This window comes from Mirounga leonina, unplaced genomic scaffold, assembly GCF_011800145.1.
Source record: "Mirounga leonina isolate KUSES-001 unplaced genomic scaffold, KU_Mleo_1.0 Mir_170, whole genome shotgun sequence".
Taxonomy (NCBI): Eukaryota; Metazoa; Chordata; class Mammalia; order Carnivora; family Phocidae; genus Mirounga; species Mirounga leonina.
The window spans coordinates 30,163,542-30,180,696 of NW_023270433.1; the positions used below are offsets into that span (position 1 = coordinate 30,163,542).

Below are 17,155 nucleotides of genomic sequence, written 5' to 3' on the forward strand. Positions count from 1 at the left end.
CCCCGTATCGTGCTCCCTGCTTGGCGGGGAGTCTGCTTCTCCCTCTCCCTCTGCCTGCCACTCTGCCTACTTGTGCTCTCTCTCTGTCAAATAAATAAATAAAATCTTTTTAAAAAAAATGCACGAAGTAGGGGCGCCTGGGTGGCTCAGTTGGTTAAGCGACTGCCTTCAGCTCAGGTCATGATCCTGGAGCCCCGGGATCGAGTCCCGCATCGGGCTCCCTGCTCGGCAGGGAGCCTGCTTCTCCCTCTGACCCTCCCCCGTCTCATGTGCTCTCTGTCTCTCTCATCCTCTCGGTCTCAAATAAATAAATAAAATCTTAAAAAAAAAAAAAAATGCACAAAGTAAATTCAAAGCCTGAGTATATTCTACCACTTCACTCCGTCCTCTCAGGGATCCTTGGATATCCTAGGAGACTCACAATGAAGAGGTACTTATCCTAGGTCCCCTATCTACCTATAAAATACACTGAAAAATTCTGACCTGGTAAGGACAGCTATAAATCCTCACGCATCACATAACTCAGAGGTAGTTGGTCCCAAGAATCATATACAAAACTCAGCACTAAGGCTTCTTCATTTTTCATTCACTTACAAACTAGGTAATAGCATGCCCAAAATTCAAATAGAATTGAGGATAAAACCATAGTCATCATTCCGCATAGTCTTGACTCAAATATGCCAGAGCAATTTATTTTGGGAATGTAAACTGTAATTTTTTTAGTAGGGTTCAATAAAAGAAGCTGTAGAAAACATGTCTCAGGAAAAAAAAAAAAAAAGGCTCAGTAATTTGGGCCTAGAATGGAACTGTACAGCTAACAATGATTCTGTGAAATATTTTATGTAACAGAACCCATGCTCTTTACCTGATAAGAGTTACAGTGAACTTCAGGCTTCATTCTAAACCAAACTCTTAAATGTGCATAAAAGGCAGAGAATGAAGTCAAAATGAAAATATTGTATTTCAGTTTGTATTTTTAATTTATGAAAACTTGTCAAAAGGAGATCACACACACACACACCCCCAACACATTCCCAGTAAGCTGGACTTTCATGCTCCTCTCATCACTACTGTACATTTGGCCTGTTTTAACGAACAAGCCAGAACCAGGCCACCATAAACTCTCAGAGGAAAGCCCCTAGATCTGCCATGCGTAGAAGACAGAACTGCACCACCGAGGCTCCATGCCCTTGGTGTCTATGGATGTTGCACGATTTTGCCCCATAAAAGGAAAAAAAGATAAATCCTGCTCATGTTTTTTTTTTTTTTAAAGATTTTTATTTATTTATTTGACAGCGAGAGACACAGCAAGAGAGGGAACACAAGCAGGGGGAGTGGGAGAGGGAGAAGCAGGCTTCCCGCCGAGCAGGGAGCCGGATACGGGGCTCAATTCCAGGCCCCTGGGATCATGACCTGAGCCAAAGGGAGACGCTTAATGACTGAGCCACCCAGGCACCCCCCTGCTCATGTTGAGAATCAGAAAATCTGTTCTGTGTTGTCTGAAACTTCTGAACTAAGGGACCTTGACGAGAATATTCTTTGCATTAAATGGTGATGTGTGATTTTACAGCCTATAATAAATACACACTCATCAAGAACACCGGGTGAAAAGGGAAGAAATTATGAATTGGGAATCGAGAAATACACTAAATATGGTGGAAAATGTCAAGAGACAGAAGCAATATGAAGGGTAAAATCCCAGTCCCAAGAAAGAAGTATAAGGTTTCAGTAAAATTCTGGTAACATTCTATTGTGTTTCTGTGGTGTACAAAGTCTACCAGGATGAAAAGCTGACCAGGTTATAATGCTTTCCACATCAAAATTCAAATATATCTATATGGGAAATGTTCCATAATGTCAAGTCTCGTGATATAATAGGTCAGTAAGCAAACAAACTTTACAAAAACTTGACAGTAATATTTGCAGAAAAATATTTTAGCCCAATTGATATTTACTCTGCGTAGGGCTAGAAAAAAGAAAAAGCTTACAACTTCTTATATTCTTCTTAACTTATAAACCTATCTATTATGAGAAGGGTTACTATATCAAATTCATGCCATGTTATTTGCATTATTAGTGAAAATATTTACAAATAGGATACCAACATCAAACTTTGTAATATTATCCTTTTAAAATTCAAAAAAAAATTTTTTTAAAGATTTTATTTATTTGACAGAGAGACACAGTGAGAGAGGGAACACAAGCAGGGGAGTGGGAGAGGGAGAAGCAGGCTCTCCGCTGAGCAGGGAGCCCGATGCGGGGCTCGATGCGGGGCTCGATCCCAGGACTCTGGGATCATGACTTGAGCCAAAGGCAGATGCTTAACCGACTGAGCCACCCAGGTGCCCCTTAAAATTCAAATTTATTATGGCTTTAAGGAAATGCGTGACAAGGCATCCAAGTTCTTTCTAAACTACAACAATTTTTTTAAATTGTTCTTTTCAAAGAATGTTGTAAACACTTTAGTTTATATAAAAAGATAATTGAGATGCACAATTCATGACTTTATGTATTCTTGCAGAATGAAGAGGGAATGATGTTGAATCAAACTCGCAAACCCAAATATCTGGGTAACCAAGTCAAATACTTTAAAGCTGATATGTGTGTGTCTGTCTCTGTGTATCTGTGTATATTATAAATTTTAACTACTACAGGAGCACCCCAAATTCATCTGAAAGCTGCCTGTCTAAACTCTTCAAATTCAACAGTTCCATCATTTCTTCCCCATTATAAAACCAGAAGATTTAAACACACCAGAAGTGCAGAACCAGTATGACCATTTCTCTCATTAGAAGAGATTGGTCCAGATTGGCTAGATCTAAAACTAATGGTTAAGTGGAGTCTGGCTTCCTCCCAAACCAGCTACAATGAATTCCTATGATCACGGTTTTGGACAGACAGGCCCTGAGGGGTTCGCTCTGGAAAACAGAAACATGAGGTCATTTCCAAACCCACTGCATCAGGACAGACTTTAGAAAGTCCTCTTGAAGACACACCTAGTTTTACGCTTCATGCAGCTCAAAGATGGCTCTAGTCTACCATAGCTCTAAATCTAAAGAAAATTAGAAAAGGAGTTTCCAGGAAACATTTTAAGACCCTACCCAAGGTTGGATTTTAATCTTTGACCAAAAAAAAGTCGAACATTTATTTCTCATTCCTTATTCTGTGAAAAGGTTTCTGAAGACCAACTTTAGCTTCTGTCCAACCTAGGTCCTCAATGCTTGGCACATTGAGAAGGTATAATTATGTCAGAAGGTATAATTATTTCAATTCTGTTCCTGAGGAACCAGTGGGGTTTGTTTTCCTCTGGATGTGCTGTTTCCCCAGAATGTGTAACATTTCCTTTGACCTTCACAACAGTCCTCTGAGATGGGATAGACAAACCCTCTCCATTTTACTGATGAGTTTACTGGCAGGTGATCTGCCAGGTGGCTTGGTATAAGCAAAGCTATAATGCCAGAACCAAATGCTCAAGTCCAGAACTCCATATTTTTTACGAAAAACATCAAAAAGAGGTGTGACTACTAATTGACTAATGAATCTATTTGAACATATGGAGGACATAATCCACACATGGGTAATTCCCCTTTGAGCTTGGCCACAACACCCATCTAGACCAAAATTGAGAGTTCACTTGCAAATGATGGCTACAAATTTGCCCTTCATATGTTTTAGACACCAAACACCTAATTGGCCCTCGCTAAGAAACTACTTTCCTGCTGGGCAAGAGAAAAGAACTTAAAAATCCACAGCTGCCATGAGAATGACTTAAAAGGGAAAGCTGATAGAATCATATAAGCCCAGGGGAAAAAAAGGAATTTCCAAGGAAGTTATAAGGAAATGTATAGAATACTTGTGTTATCTTTAAGATTTTAAACATCAGAAATGAAACCAGCCGTATCATTCATGTTTTCCTATGAACAAATGTAAATTACTATTTTATAAATGTAAATGACTATACTATTTAAACAAGAAGCTTGTGATTAAAGAGATTTATATTATGCTTAGTTCCTCTTTGTGATTATTGCTTTAAATCTAGCAAAAGAGATTCATCATTCTCCACTCTCACCTGGGGTTTAAAAGTAACTTTTAAAGGCTCAGGGGTGGGGATCTCTCCTCCTTCTATGGGAGGATACACCGCCCTGGCCTCCTCGTGGTCTGTTTCACTGAGCTCATCAGTGTAGAGCTCACTGATGGGGCCCAGAGACTTGCTCCTGGCAATGATGTCCACACCCATCTCCCTGACCTCCTCTGCATCTTCGGCCATAGTTTGGTCTTTAGCTTTCCGAAGGCTACGCATCTTAAAAGCTTCCCTTGAAGGAGCTGCATTAGAAATGGATTTCTTAAACCTTTCCCCTGACTGTTTCAGCCTCTCTCCCGACTGCCTTAACCTTTCTCCTGACTGCCTTAGCCTTTCTCTCCTCTCTGGGGTCACTATTCTTGTTCTAATTCTGTTCACTTTCTTGTCAAGATTCTGCCGTGTCTTCTGCATGTTTTCTTTGGAAAATGCCTTTTTGATATTATCAATGCGCTCCCTGCCTGACTTTCTAAGCCTGGCAGATTTGCTTTCTTCGACATAATATTCTTCATCTGAAGACAGATCTATTGGAGGGTCAAAGACATCATCATCGGTCTCTTGATTCTCAGTTAGGCTTCTGTCTTTAACAATAGACAGGGATGTCGGACACCGAGTCTCCTCCTGAAGGAGAGAAAAAGAAAGCACGTTAGATACCAGTTCTTTTACCTTCTGGCCATGCCTTTTCCATCTCCTCCATGGGCTGTGCACCCTGTCTGATCCTTAACTGTTGGTTTTTCTCAGGGTTTCTCTCTCCTTGTCTCTCATTGCTTCATTTCCCAAGCTCAACTGGAGCAACCTGATCCACTCCTCTGCTTTCAGATCCAGTGCTAAGCAAACACCAGTTTTTATCTTCACCTCTCCCCTTCTCCTAAGATGAAGACACAATTCTAAATGACAAACAGATGTTACCTCAATGTAACAGAGACACCTCAAACTTAACATGTCCAGGAACGCCTGGGTGCCTCGGTTGGTTAAGTGTCCGACTCTTGGTTTCAGCTCAGGTCTTTTTTTTTTTTTTTTTAAAGATGTTATTTATTTATTTGAGAGAGCAAGTGAGAGAGAGCTAGACAGCACAAGCAGGGGGAGGGGCAGGGGGAGAGGGAGAAGCATGGGGCTCGATCCCAAGACCCTGGGATCATGACCTGAGCTGAAGGCAGATGCTTAACCAACTGAGCCACTCAGGCACCCCTCAGCTCAGATCTTAATCTCAGGGTCATGAGCTCAAGCCCTGCTTTGGGCTCCACGCTGGACATGGAGCCTACTTAAAAATAAATTAATTAAATAAAAATAAAAATAAACAAATAAAATTTAAAAAAGCATGTCCAAAAATTAAGGTCCACACAGCATCCTCTCCACAGCTGCTTCTTTTCCTGGGCCTCTCAGCACCAAGCCCCCTCTAGGTGTCACCCAAATAGAAATCTCAGAATTTTCAACCCAAGTATTTCCTCTCCTTCTCATCCCATATCCAAGAGGTCACCAAGCACCATCGATAACACTGCTTAGTAACTCCTGCCCCTCCTCCTTCTTTCTTGCCTCTACCAAGGTCTTAATTCAGGTCTCTGTCATCTCAAGCCTGAACTTTTGCAATAATTCGTCTACCTCCAAAGCATCACCTAAGTACTCCACCCCCAAAATACTAGAACTCATGCAGCAATTCAGTAATGTGGCAGGATACAAAATCAATGCACAGAAATCAGTTGCTTTCCTATACACTAACAATGTAACTGTAGAAGGAGAAATTAGGGAATCGATTCCATTTACAATAGCACCAAAAACCTTAAGATACCTTGGAATAAACCTAACCAAAGAGGTAAAGGATCTATACTCTAGAAACTACAGAACAGTTATGAAGAAAATTGAAGAAGACACAAAAAGATAGAAAAACATTCCATGCTCATGGATCGGAAGATTAAACATTGTTAAAACGTCTATGCTACCCAGAGCAATCTATACCTTCAATGCCATCCTGATCAAAATACCAATGGCATTTTTCAAAGTGCTGGAACAAACAATCCTAAAATTTGTATGGAATCAGAAAAGACCCAAATCACCAAGGAAATGTTGAAAAAGAAAACCAAAGCTGGGGGCATCACATTGCCTGATTTCAAGCTATATTAAAAGCTGTGAGCATCACATTGCCTGATTTCAAGCTATATTACAAAGCTGTGATCACCAAGACAGCATGGTACTGGCACAAAAACAGGGATATAGACCAATGGAACAGAATAGAGAACCCAGAAACGGACCCTCAACTCTGGTTAACTAATCTTCGACAAAGCAGGAAAGAATAACCAATGGGAAAAGGACAGTCTCTTCAATAAATGGTGCTGATGGGGCGCCTGGGTGGCTCAGTCGTTAAGCATCTGCCTTCGGCTCAGGTCATGGTCCCGGGTCCTGGGATCGAGCCCCGCATCGGGCTCCCTGCTCAGCGGGGAGCCTGCTTCTCTCTCTCCCACTCCCCCTGCTTGTGTTCCCTCTCTCGCTGTCTCTCTCTCTGTCAAATAAATAAATAAAATCTTTAAAATAAATAAATAAAATAAATGGTGCTGAGAAAATTGGACAGCCACATGCAGAAGAATGAAACTTGACCATTCTCTAACACCATTCACAAAGATAAACTCAAAATGGATGAAAGACCTCAATGTGAGACAGAAATCCATCAAAATCCTAGAGGAGAACATAGGCAGTAACCTCTTTGACATCGGCCACAGCAACTTCTTTCAAGATACATCTCCAAAGGCTAGTGAAACAAAAGCAAAAATGAACTTTTGGGACTTCATCAAGATAAAAAGCTTCTGCATAGCAAAGGAAATAGTCAACAAAACAAAGATGCAACCCACAGAATGGGAGAAGATATTTGCAAATGACATTACAGATAAAGGGCTGGTATCCAAGATCTATAAACAGCTTCTCAAACTCAACACCCAAAAAACAAATAATCAAGTCAAAAAATGGGCAGACATGAACAGACACTTCTCCAAAGAAGACATGCAAATGGCTAACAGACACATGAAAAAATATTCATCATCATTAGCCATCAGGGAAATTCAAATCAAAACCTGGGAAAAATTTCTAAAGCATAGCTCTGATCACATCCTTTCTCTACTTTAAAACTTTTGGGAACTCACCAATACTCACAGGAGAGAGTCAATTCTTTAATATGATTAGAAGGCTCTTCAGTTTGAGCTAAACCTACTTTCCAGTCCAGCAACACACAACCACTCTCTGCTCCTCAAACACAGTGTTTTCATCTCTCCATGTCTTTGTATATTTTTTACTACCTTTTTTTTTTTTACTTCTTTTAATGCCTTTCACCCCTTTCAGCTCTGTCAACAAAATCTTCAAGAATCAATTCAAATGTCCCCAACTTCCCCCCAAGAAGCTAATTCTTTCTCCAATTTACACCAGAATGACATGTACACACCTCTACTTACAATACTTAATCACTGTTTGAATTGAATTGGAAATCTACTCATTTATATACTGAGGCCTTCACTAAATAATAGGTTTGATGAAAGCAGAGATGTGTCCTATGTTTTACACCCAGTATCTATCAGAGAGCCTTGTACATAGTAGTTATACTCAATAAATGAATGTTCAATCAAATAGGGTATACACGTTCATTCAACAGTTTCTAAGCACCTACAATGCACCAGTCAATGTTCTAGGAACTGAGAACCTCCTGAGAAGAAAAGAGTAAAAGAGCTTATATTCTTGAAGAGAGAGAAATAAACAAGTTTAATATATAGTCTGTTGAATGGTGGTAAATGCTAAGATGAAATATAAAGTAGGGAAGGGGGATATGCAGTGACTAAGGAAGATGCTTAGAAAGTCCTCACTGATAAGATGACATCCTAGCCTAGACCAGAAGGTAATGCATATATTTGGGAGGAAAACCAAAATAGGCAAGGAAGGCGGCGGTATGGCAGAAGCAGAGAGATCAAGGGGCAAGAAGAGGAGGAAAGAGGATTAGAGAGGTAGTGGGAGGGCCAGCTCATGTAGGGTTCTGTATCCAATAATAAGAACCATGGCTCTTATTCTGAGTTTGATAGGAAGCCCTTTTATTTTTTTTAAGGATTTTATTTGTTTGAGAGAGGGCGCGCGTGCGCTTGTGCAACTGGGTAGGGGAGGGGCAGAGAGAGAAGCAGACTCCCCTCAGAGCAGGGAGCCCAATGTGGGGCTTGATCCCAGGACCCTGGGATCATGACCTGAACGGAAGGCAGACACTTAACCGACTGAGCCACCTGGACGCCCCTGCTTCCACATTTTTATAATGAAAATTCTTTTCACTAAACTGGTGCCCCTAATAGGAAGCCCTTTTAAAAGTTTTGAGAATAGTGACATGATTTGACCCATGCTGTAAAAGGATCGCTCTGGTGAAAACAGGCCCTAGGGCGTGAGATAAGAAGCAAGGAGAGTGCTTAGAGACCCCTGAGGTAAGTCAGATGAGAGATGCATGAGGATGCTGGCAGAGACCATGAGGAGAAGCAGTCTGATTTCAGATCTCCTGGGATGGTAGGCGCTAACAGGACTTACTGCTAGATTTGTATGTGGAGTATCAGAGTCAAGGACGATTTTCAAGTACCTGGCCTGAGCAGCAGAAGGATGGATTTCCCATTAACTGACATGGGGAAGAAAGCACAACAAAGAGACTGGAGGGTAAGGTTGGGATCCGAGATGTCAAGTAGGCAGCTGGGTATATAAGCCTGGAATTCAGGAAAGAGGTCTGGACTAGAGATATAACTTTAGGAATCATTAATGTCAAGAACTAAAAATCATGAAACCAGATGAAGGAGACTCCTAAGAGATTGAGTGAATGGGTCAACACTCAATGTTATCCAAACTTCTTGGGGCCAAGGTAAATTTCAGAATTCAGAATATTCAGAATATTCAGATTTGGGGAAAAAATATATTACACTACATTCCCAGTCAGACCTTGGGAAGAAACAATTCTGTGAAATAATTATGAATATTCACTCTAAGGTGGGATAAACAGTATAAACAGCCTTGTGCTATTTCTGGTCAGTTTTGTCACCAATGGGTTCAGGTCAACCCGAGGTCTTGCTACCCAGTATGTTATGGAAACTTCTTTAGAAATTTTTGGATTTTGGGGTTTAGACAGATAAATGGATTTTGAACCTGTAGGTAAAAAGGAAGAGATGAGAAAGAACTAAAAAGGAGAAATATCGGCCAGCAAAGCAGAAGGAAATCCAAGACAGCAGCACCCCCAAAGCCAAGGAAAAAGAAGTTTCAAGAAGAGAGGGAGAGACCAACTATGTCAGATGTGTCAAAGGATAAGGATGAGAATTTGATTTGGGAACAAGGCAGACACTGGAGACCTTACAAACCAGCCCAGAAACACAGCTGCTAAAGAAACCCAAATATTTAGGGATTATTTCTAAAACTAAACAGGCAAAACTTTAAGGATCATGAGATTTTTTTAAGGGAACCCATGAGTTAAAATTTCTAAAAGAAACTATGCTCCTATTTGAGATCCAGATTAAATCTGTTCAGTCAAAAAAATTAATATGTAAGAAATAGGTTTATTCCAGGGGCACCTGGGTGGCTCAGTCGTTAAGCGTCTGCCTTCGGCTCAGGTCATGATCCCAGGTTCCTGGGATCGAGCCCCGCATCAGGCTCCCTGCTTCGCAGGAAGCCTGTTTCTCCCTCTCCCACCCCCACCCCCCGCTTGTGTTCCTTCTCTGGCTGTCTTTCTCTCTGTCAAATAAATAAAACCTTAAAAAAAAAAAATAGGTTTATTCCAAAACCCATCAGCCTAACAGTCAAGAAGGTCCTTGGAACCTTAATTTCTTTGGATACTTGCTTAAAATTAAATTCTTTGGCTACAGGATTGGAGAGTCTAGCAGCTTAAAAAAGAAGAAAAGGCAGGTGGGCATCTCATAACTCTCTGATGAATCAGTGAGAGGCAGCAAAATTATTCCTCTCCTTTCCTGACACCTGCTACATGGAGTAGCTTCAGCAACACCAAGTGGGTTGGTATGGCCTGAGAAGGTATAATTAGAATAGGAAGGAGCCAAAGAATAACTACTGCTTAGTAGGGGGAAAACCCTCACAATCTCACTATGAAGGAATAAGACCATAGCTTAACTCAGGAATCATACACCCTTTTTTTCAATTGCACGAATTATACAAAATCACACTTAAAAACAAAACAGAGGTAGTCAGAGAAAGTACTTGTTACATGAATCTCTTTGTTGCAATTCCTACTGAGTCAGAGATACCATGAGTTAATGATGAATATACTGTAATAATAATTGAAGATTATGGGGTTGAGTTACAGCTGATTTTCAAATAATTATTATATATCTTTTTTAAAGATTTTACTTATTTATTTCAGAGAGAGAGCAAAGGTTGTGAGGAAGGGAGTGGGAGAAGCAGACTCCCCGCTGAGCAGGGAGCCCAAGCCGGGGCTCAATCCCAGGACCCTGAGTTCATGACCTGAGCCAAAGGCAGACACTTAACCAACTGAGCCACCCAGGCGCCCCTTATTATATATCTTTTTATGTAAAAGTCCAGGTAAAACAATTTTTGTAACAAAGCGAGTACTATGGTCAGAGTAAAGTGGCTCTTATTGAGTATCAAAGTAACCTAGCTAGGGGACTTATGAATATAGAGAAGTCCAAGGCTTATCATTAGGGAATGGCCAAATATCTCATTTGGTAACTGCAGGCATGTGGTTTGTAAGCAAAATTGCTAGAAGAGATGGTATGACTGTTGGCTCTCATGAGGAGGTCATTAAGGTGAAAGTATGTTCAAAGAGAAATCATAATTGTATGAAAAAGAGAAGATAATTTTTTTTAATGCCAATGTCCAGGATTAGGTGAAAGTTCCTGTGGGAGATAAAATGCCAATAAAGACTACCCCCAAAAATGTATCCAGGGAAAACTTTTTGAGGAAAAATCCAAGTGGAAATGAAAGTATACTACAGCTGAATTACACCAGCTTCAAGTTAATTTTAATAGGACAGGTGATCTCAGTGTAACCACTTATACATATTAACTGTGAGAATGAAGTATAAGAATGAATTTTAACTAAATATAACCATGTGCATACCGTACAGTGTTCTAACAGCTAATGAATCATCAAATCCATTGTTATTTGCCATCATCTTTTCTCTACAAGCTCTACCATTATAAAAGACAGCAGCTGCTTATGGACAAACTGCTGCTTCCTCTGAACAACGTAATTTCATAGAACCTTCACAGCACTGTATCCTACAAAGAACAAGATCTGACTTAAATTAGCACCTCTCAGTAGCTTTTTCATACTATCTTCTACTTGTTCAACTCATTATAGAAACTCAGAAAAAAAATAGCAAGTTTCAGGGAATAAACAGGTGAATATAGAAAACAATCTTAACTGTAAAAAAAACAAAAATTATGTCTATATACAAGAGTCGATTAGAACTTTTCAGAAACTTCTTTCCTCTAGCCTTTGTAGATCTTGATTGGTACCTGGTCCACTCTTTGCACAAAGGTTCTCAGGAGAAATGTTAGATACCAAGAATGTTTCCTGGCATGCCCCATGCAAGTGAAGGGTGCAACATAACCCATTCCAGCTAATGCCCCTGGAAGGTGAACTGAAGAATGGATCCTACATTCTCTAGTACCAAATCTAGATCCCCATTATATACACTAACCCTGGGACTGGCCTCTTTTTCTTAAATAAAACAGGTTTTTAAAAACAGATCCCAAATACTACTCTGCCATCCCAGTGTAACTTTATCAGTCAACAGAGTACAATGGAGACTTAAAGTGTAGACAATGCTGTGGAGAATTATGGCCCACATCCCTCATGTCTTATAAATATCTGCCTACATAATCCAACTGTATTCCTATTTCATTTTGTTTTTACTCTTCGAAGGTTTTTTCCTATGCATAGGGGTATCCATCCATTTTAAAAATACACTGTGATTGTGTGTGTGTGTGTGTGTGCGTATACAGTGAATATCCCTGCACACATTCCTGATTTTATGCTTAGAAAAATTCTTTGACATGAAATTTGGGGGCCATTTGTGAAGGTTTGTGAAGGTTCTTAATAACATACTACCAAAACTTCCCTCCAGAAATGTTATGCCAGTTAATACTCCCACCAGAATATGAAAGTGCTTTTTTTTTAACCCTTAAACTCTGAGTATATGTTTTAATAACTGAAAATACTTAAATAGGCAAAAATGGAATTCTGATCTTTTGTCTTTTATGAACAGTCTGATAACGACTTTCCTGTTTTTCTACCACAGGGGGAAGAGTTCAACTTTTCCCTTTTGTTTTGTAAGAGTCTTAAAATATATTACAGATACCATGCATTTTGCCATGGATGTGTTCCTATTTCAAAAAATATGAATGCCAAACGCAGAGTAATATAGGAATGTAGCGCAATGCACAATGCCACACTAAAACAGCTATATTAACTAAGCAGAGTCAAAAGACTCTGAATCATCAGAAGCAATTACTTCTATGACTCCAACATTTGTAAAACTGTAACAACTATAAAAACACCTGCCTGATTATTCGTTAAGAAACAGTTTTTCTGTAACCTACATATTACCACATGCAAAAAATCCAACAGACAAATAATATTCCGAAGAGTTTACATTTTACGGTTTAGAGCTTTTCAGGCTCTCCATGATAAAGCGGAAAACGACATTGTGGGACTACGGGTCCTCCATTTCTTTTTTTATACAACGAAGAGGTGTTTTAAACCAGAGGCTTCTTAGGTCTCTTCTAGAACTGATATTCTCAGTCTCCAAAAGGGCACCATGCTAAGATGGCTAATATGCTGAAAGAGCCGTACCAATATTAAGTTTCAAAGGCAAGAAATAGCCTCAGCTATGATCCACAGTTCCTATTACACAAAATAGTTGAGAAACTCCACGTACTGATAGGATAGCACATTAGTCAACACAGAAATGGCTTTATCCTGGGATTCTCGCTGATAAAGAACTCCACTCCATGAATATATACAATAGTTAGGATGTGATGCTGGAAAACTCATACGACTGGTTGGCAATTCAAGGATGTTAAGATTTTGCAATAATCAGACCAAACGCAGGTGGCAAGCTTACCTGGAATATGACCACACGAAATTTGTTTTTCTTCATTATTTCCTCTTGCTTGGATTCAACTTTTTTCACGTGAATTTGCTGCCTCTCTACCCGGGCCTTCACGTCTTTAATGTGAGCACTGATTTTTCGCGTTTTCTCAAACAACTTGTTAATGACGTAGGCTGTATTGCTGTGTGACTGTGAGAGCTTCAACAGGTCAATCTGGACGGACTTTACGGCATTTCCCATTTCCCTGTGTCTCTCCTCTAGTCTCTTCTGGCTTGCCTGCACGCTGTCCACGATGGTGGCTACTTTGTCCAGCACGGTCACAATGGTGAGAGCAGCGTCTTGGTCTTCATCTTCTGTAACGCTCGACAGGCGATTCTGGTGGATTTTATCTGCATTTGAAGCTGACCCATTATGTTCCATTTTAGTTATTTCTCAGTGAAAGATGTCCCGCCACAATCAGTTCTGGCGCTAAGAGTAAAAAGTTAGCTTGGTAACAGGCAACAGGGTTGTTTAAAGGGTTGGAAACCCCACCCCTGGAGACTGGTCAAGTATTTATAACTACAAATACCCACACATGACTGTTCTGCAACATGAACCCTTGTAGAGCACTGGGTACTGTTCCAAACATGCTTGGCGACTGACTAATGGACTCAAATAAGTCTGTGTGGAGAGAAGAGGAAAGCTTTAAAAAAAAAAAAAAAAAGTTCCCCGAAGCCGCCATGTTACTAATATTAAGCCTAGAAGCCAAATGACCAGAAAAGCAAATGCTGCATGTTGGGCAAAGCTTCTGTCTTTAAATAATTTCAAGCAGTATTTGCAAAAGCAAAGGGGAATTTTGAACTGAAATCTTTTCCTACTTACTTCACGTATTAAATGTACTGATTTATCAATAGGAAAGAACGTGGTAAATAAACACACCAAAACAGAGGCCATATAGTGAAAACATTATATTATAACATGCTTTTCCAAACCAAATATTAAAATTAATATTTAATTTTGAACATATTCTTAAATTCTACATGCATATATCTAAACTACAAGTTAAACAGCTGAATACATTCTACTCACACTTCAGATCTTTAAACACCAACAACCTATTAATACAGCTATTACTACAGGACAAATTTGGATAGAGGTCTTAGATAATTTTTAAGCTCACCTTAAGAGCACCAATCATTAACAATCATTTTTGCATTTTACTCACAAACACGGATACACTTTGTTTATTTATGTTAAAACAAATATTTTCTTAAAAACGAATGTGTATCAAGGTAGTTTAACTGATAGAGAAGGCTTTATTCCCATCTGTTTGTTAAACAGACTATTTTCACAATATCTAAAAATCTACTTTCCAGTGATCTGTTCCATCTTTGCTACCAGATACTTTTCTGAATTATCAGAATTATTTTTTCAAAGAGAGGAATAATCAAATTCCAATCCATACAACTTACAAATATTTTACATCTAACACACACAACTTTACAGTTCATGCGATAGGCAGTGTCTAAAAAATCAGTTACTAAATCTCAAAAACATTTAAATGTCTATTTAAACACAGTGTCTTCTAGATTTTTTTATCTTTTTTTTTTGTAAGAAAAGTAATCTGTAAACATCTTTACCTTTAGTTCATGCTTGGTCATTTGTTGTGGTCATTGTGGAAGAAGTGGGTATGACTTTATAACCATTTGTGAAGTGGTCCATCTTTGCAAAAATATTACATTCCATGGGTAAAGAACAAGTCTTAGAATTACCATGTGGTATAAATTTGTGAAATCAATTTCTGTATTTAAAAACATAAAACAAAGACTACTAAACAGTCCAAAACTGTTGTAGCTGAATATTCTAAATACGAGCCAACAGTACTACACTAAAAATGTCCAAAAATAAGGCCTCTGAAATAAATATTTCCATTCTTTAAAAAAAGACATAATAAATGTACATCACATGGTTAGTGTACATATAAAAGTCATCAGTTTAAACCATTCTGGATGACGTATCTGAAGTAAAATGACCTAGGTTTTGCTTCTGTCGCCGTCCTCTGTTGTTTTTAGGGCATTTTCTGTTGAGTTAAAAAAAAAAAATAAAGAAAAGAAAAAGGTCATTTTGTTTAAGAGATTTCAAATGTTTCCAAAGTAATACACGTTTCACACACAAAGCCATATTAGGAAAGAGGATGCTGTTTGATGCAAGACAAGCTGAGGACCAACATGTCAGACTGCTGTCTTCCCTACACAGCTGGGAGGTGAGAGGGTTAGGTACGGGATGCAGGTGTGAGCACAAGCAAAGCTCACTCCTGGGTCTCTATTGCTGCATATGCCTCCCTGAGAGGAATCCCCGCCCTTCTTCTGACCTGGCAACTCCCTAGCGACAGTGACTGATAACACATAAACCTCGAACAGTAGAAAGGATCCTGGCCTATGTGCTTTTCCTGAGCATTAGGACACCCCCAAAATGACAAGAACAGCTTGGATGAAGGAGTAATTAGGAAGAAGTGTGCATGCACAGGAATGAATACGTAGGAAATGCTTAGTGATTTTAGACAATGACTCAAAAGAAGTTGTTCCACAGCCTGCTTGAGCAAACCACAGAACCCAATAAAGAACTGTCACGCCGGGGATAAGGGATAGTCCTTGACTCTGCTCTCATTTTACCGTACCTGTTTCTCCATGGTGGTATAAATCTCATTGTGTTGTACCCGCTCTTGTGTCTGCCCACTAGAATGCAAACACACGAGTGCTGTGGTATGCAACGTGGAACAAAGGCACTGGGATCAATTCTGGTAATTTTGAGCTCGGGCTCTGCTAAAAACTAGCTGTGCAACACCCTTTTCCCATATATGAAATATTAAAAATTGAACCAACCTCTAAGATCCCTGCCAGCAAGGAATTTATAATCTAATGGAAAGAAAGTCTTGCAACAAGGAGTGCTCCTAAAGTTCCATGTTTTTAATTCAGTTTCAAAAAGCACTGCTTTGCTGGACTTAAAAAGCTTTGATGGTAACACTTCCATTTCATATACTGTATTTCATAAATTTTATCTAATTCTCACTAAAAACATTCTGAGGGAGACAGTGATAGAATCATCTCCATTTCATGGTTGAGAGGCCAAGCAAACCTCTTTAACTGTCACCAACTCACCATGACATTGGAAGAGTTCCAACTCCCTGGAGCCATGGTTTTGTCATCTATAAAAAAAAGGGGGTTTGGCTAGGGTAATGCTTGAGGTCCCTGCTATTCTATCATTCTAAGAGTGTAAAAATATGAAAGAAGATTCCAAGCATAAAAGAAGAAAGTTTTACTCATGCAGTTTTGATACATGAGTCAGTGGGAACATCCTTTTAAAGGGAGATTCCTCACATGGGACAGCCACCATGGTATAAGTGAACAGCTGTCCCATAACGGACTATGTGGGAGAGGCACTCCTTAAAAATTCAGTGGAGCTAAGTCCAAGTACATGATTATAATATTCTAAATTCATGAAGCAAAACATTTGAGGGGAGAAAACACCACAATAAGAAGACAGGCTGCCAGGAGAAATGTAGGATAAATTCAACAAGATGGCCCTTCAGTCACGGAGACGATGGGCAGTGAAGACAGTGTAACATGGTTGCAAAAACACTGTGATGTTCAAAGTGTCTGTGAAGGTTGCGAATGGATCTGGGATATCAGCTAGAAGGCACGGACTTGAAAACTATCTATCAGGTAATTTTAACTTAGTAGAATTAGAATTTAGAAGATTATAGCACACTGAGAACAGAAGCAAAGAGCTAGATAAAAGGCTGGATTAGGATTTGTAAAAGGGCTTAACTATCTCCCTGATCTTAAGTAAGGTACTTCCCCCATCCAGGCTCTCAAGTTTCCTTACTTCTCTAGAACAGAAGGGGTTGACTCAAAGTTGCTTCCTGCTGACTCAACCATCCTCTGATCTTCTTAAAGATGACACTATCACCGGGCCTCAAAAGCCTCCCTCATCTTTACCTTATTTCTTTCTCTCACCCTCCATAT

The 17,155-nt window shown here is 39.5% G+C and overlaps 2 protein-coding genes across 3 annotated transcripts in view; both read right to left on the reverse strand.

Moving 5' to 3' along the window:
• Positions 1–2,291: 2,291 nt before the first annotated feature.
• CAVIN4 (caveolae associated protein 4) lies at positions 2,292–13,695 on the reverse strand. Its single transcript, XM_035016201.1, has 2 exons — positions 13,164–13,695; positions 2,292–4,699 (listed from the first exon to the last, which is right to left on the reverse strand). The coding sequence occupies exons 1-2, from the start codon at positions 13,569–13,571 to the stop codon at positions 4,022–4,024; spliced, it is 1,086 nt and encodes a 361-aa protein (XP_034872092.1). The 5' UTR covers positions 13,572–13,695; the 3' UTR covers positions 2,292–4,021.
• Positions 13,696–14,085: 390 nt separating this feature from the next.
• LOC118017883 (tomoregulin-1) overlaps positions 14,086–17,155 on the reverse strand; it is a 90,235-nt gene continuing 87,165 nt past the window's right edge. Inside the window, exons 10-11 of one of the 2 annotated variants that reach the window (XM_035016200.1) lie at positions 15,808–15,865; positions 14,086–15,210 (exon numbers count right to left, since the gene is read on the reverse strand). In XM_035016200.1, coding sequence (XP_034872091.1) covers positions 15,199–15,210; positions 15,808–15,865 — 70 coding nt within the window. In that variant the 3' untranslated portion in view covers positions 14,086–15,198. The remainder of the gene's footprint in view (positions 15,211–15,807; positions 15,866–17,155) is intronic. The other variant, XM_035016199.1, reaches the window with a different exon arrangement.

Excerpts from the sequence above, each read along its gene's own strand:
- CAVIN4 (XM_035016201.1), bottom strand. The coding sequence starts at position 13,571 with ATGGAACATAATGGGTCAGCTTCAAATGCAGATAAAATCCACCAGAAT. Across the intron at positions 4,700-13,163 it reads TTCGTGTGGTCATATTCCAG|GAGGAGACTCGGTGTCCGAC; the intron begins GTAAGCTTGCCA and ends TCTCTCCTTCAG.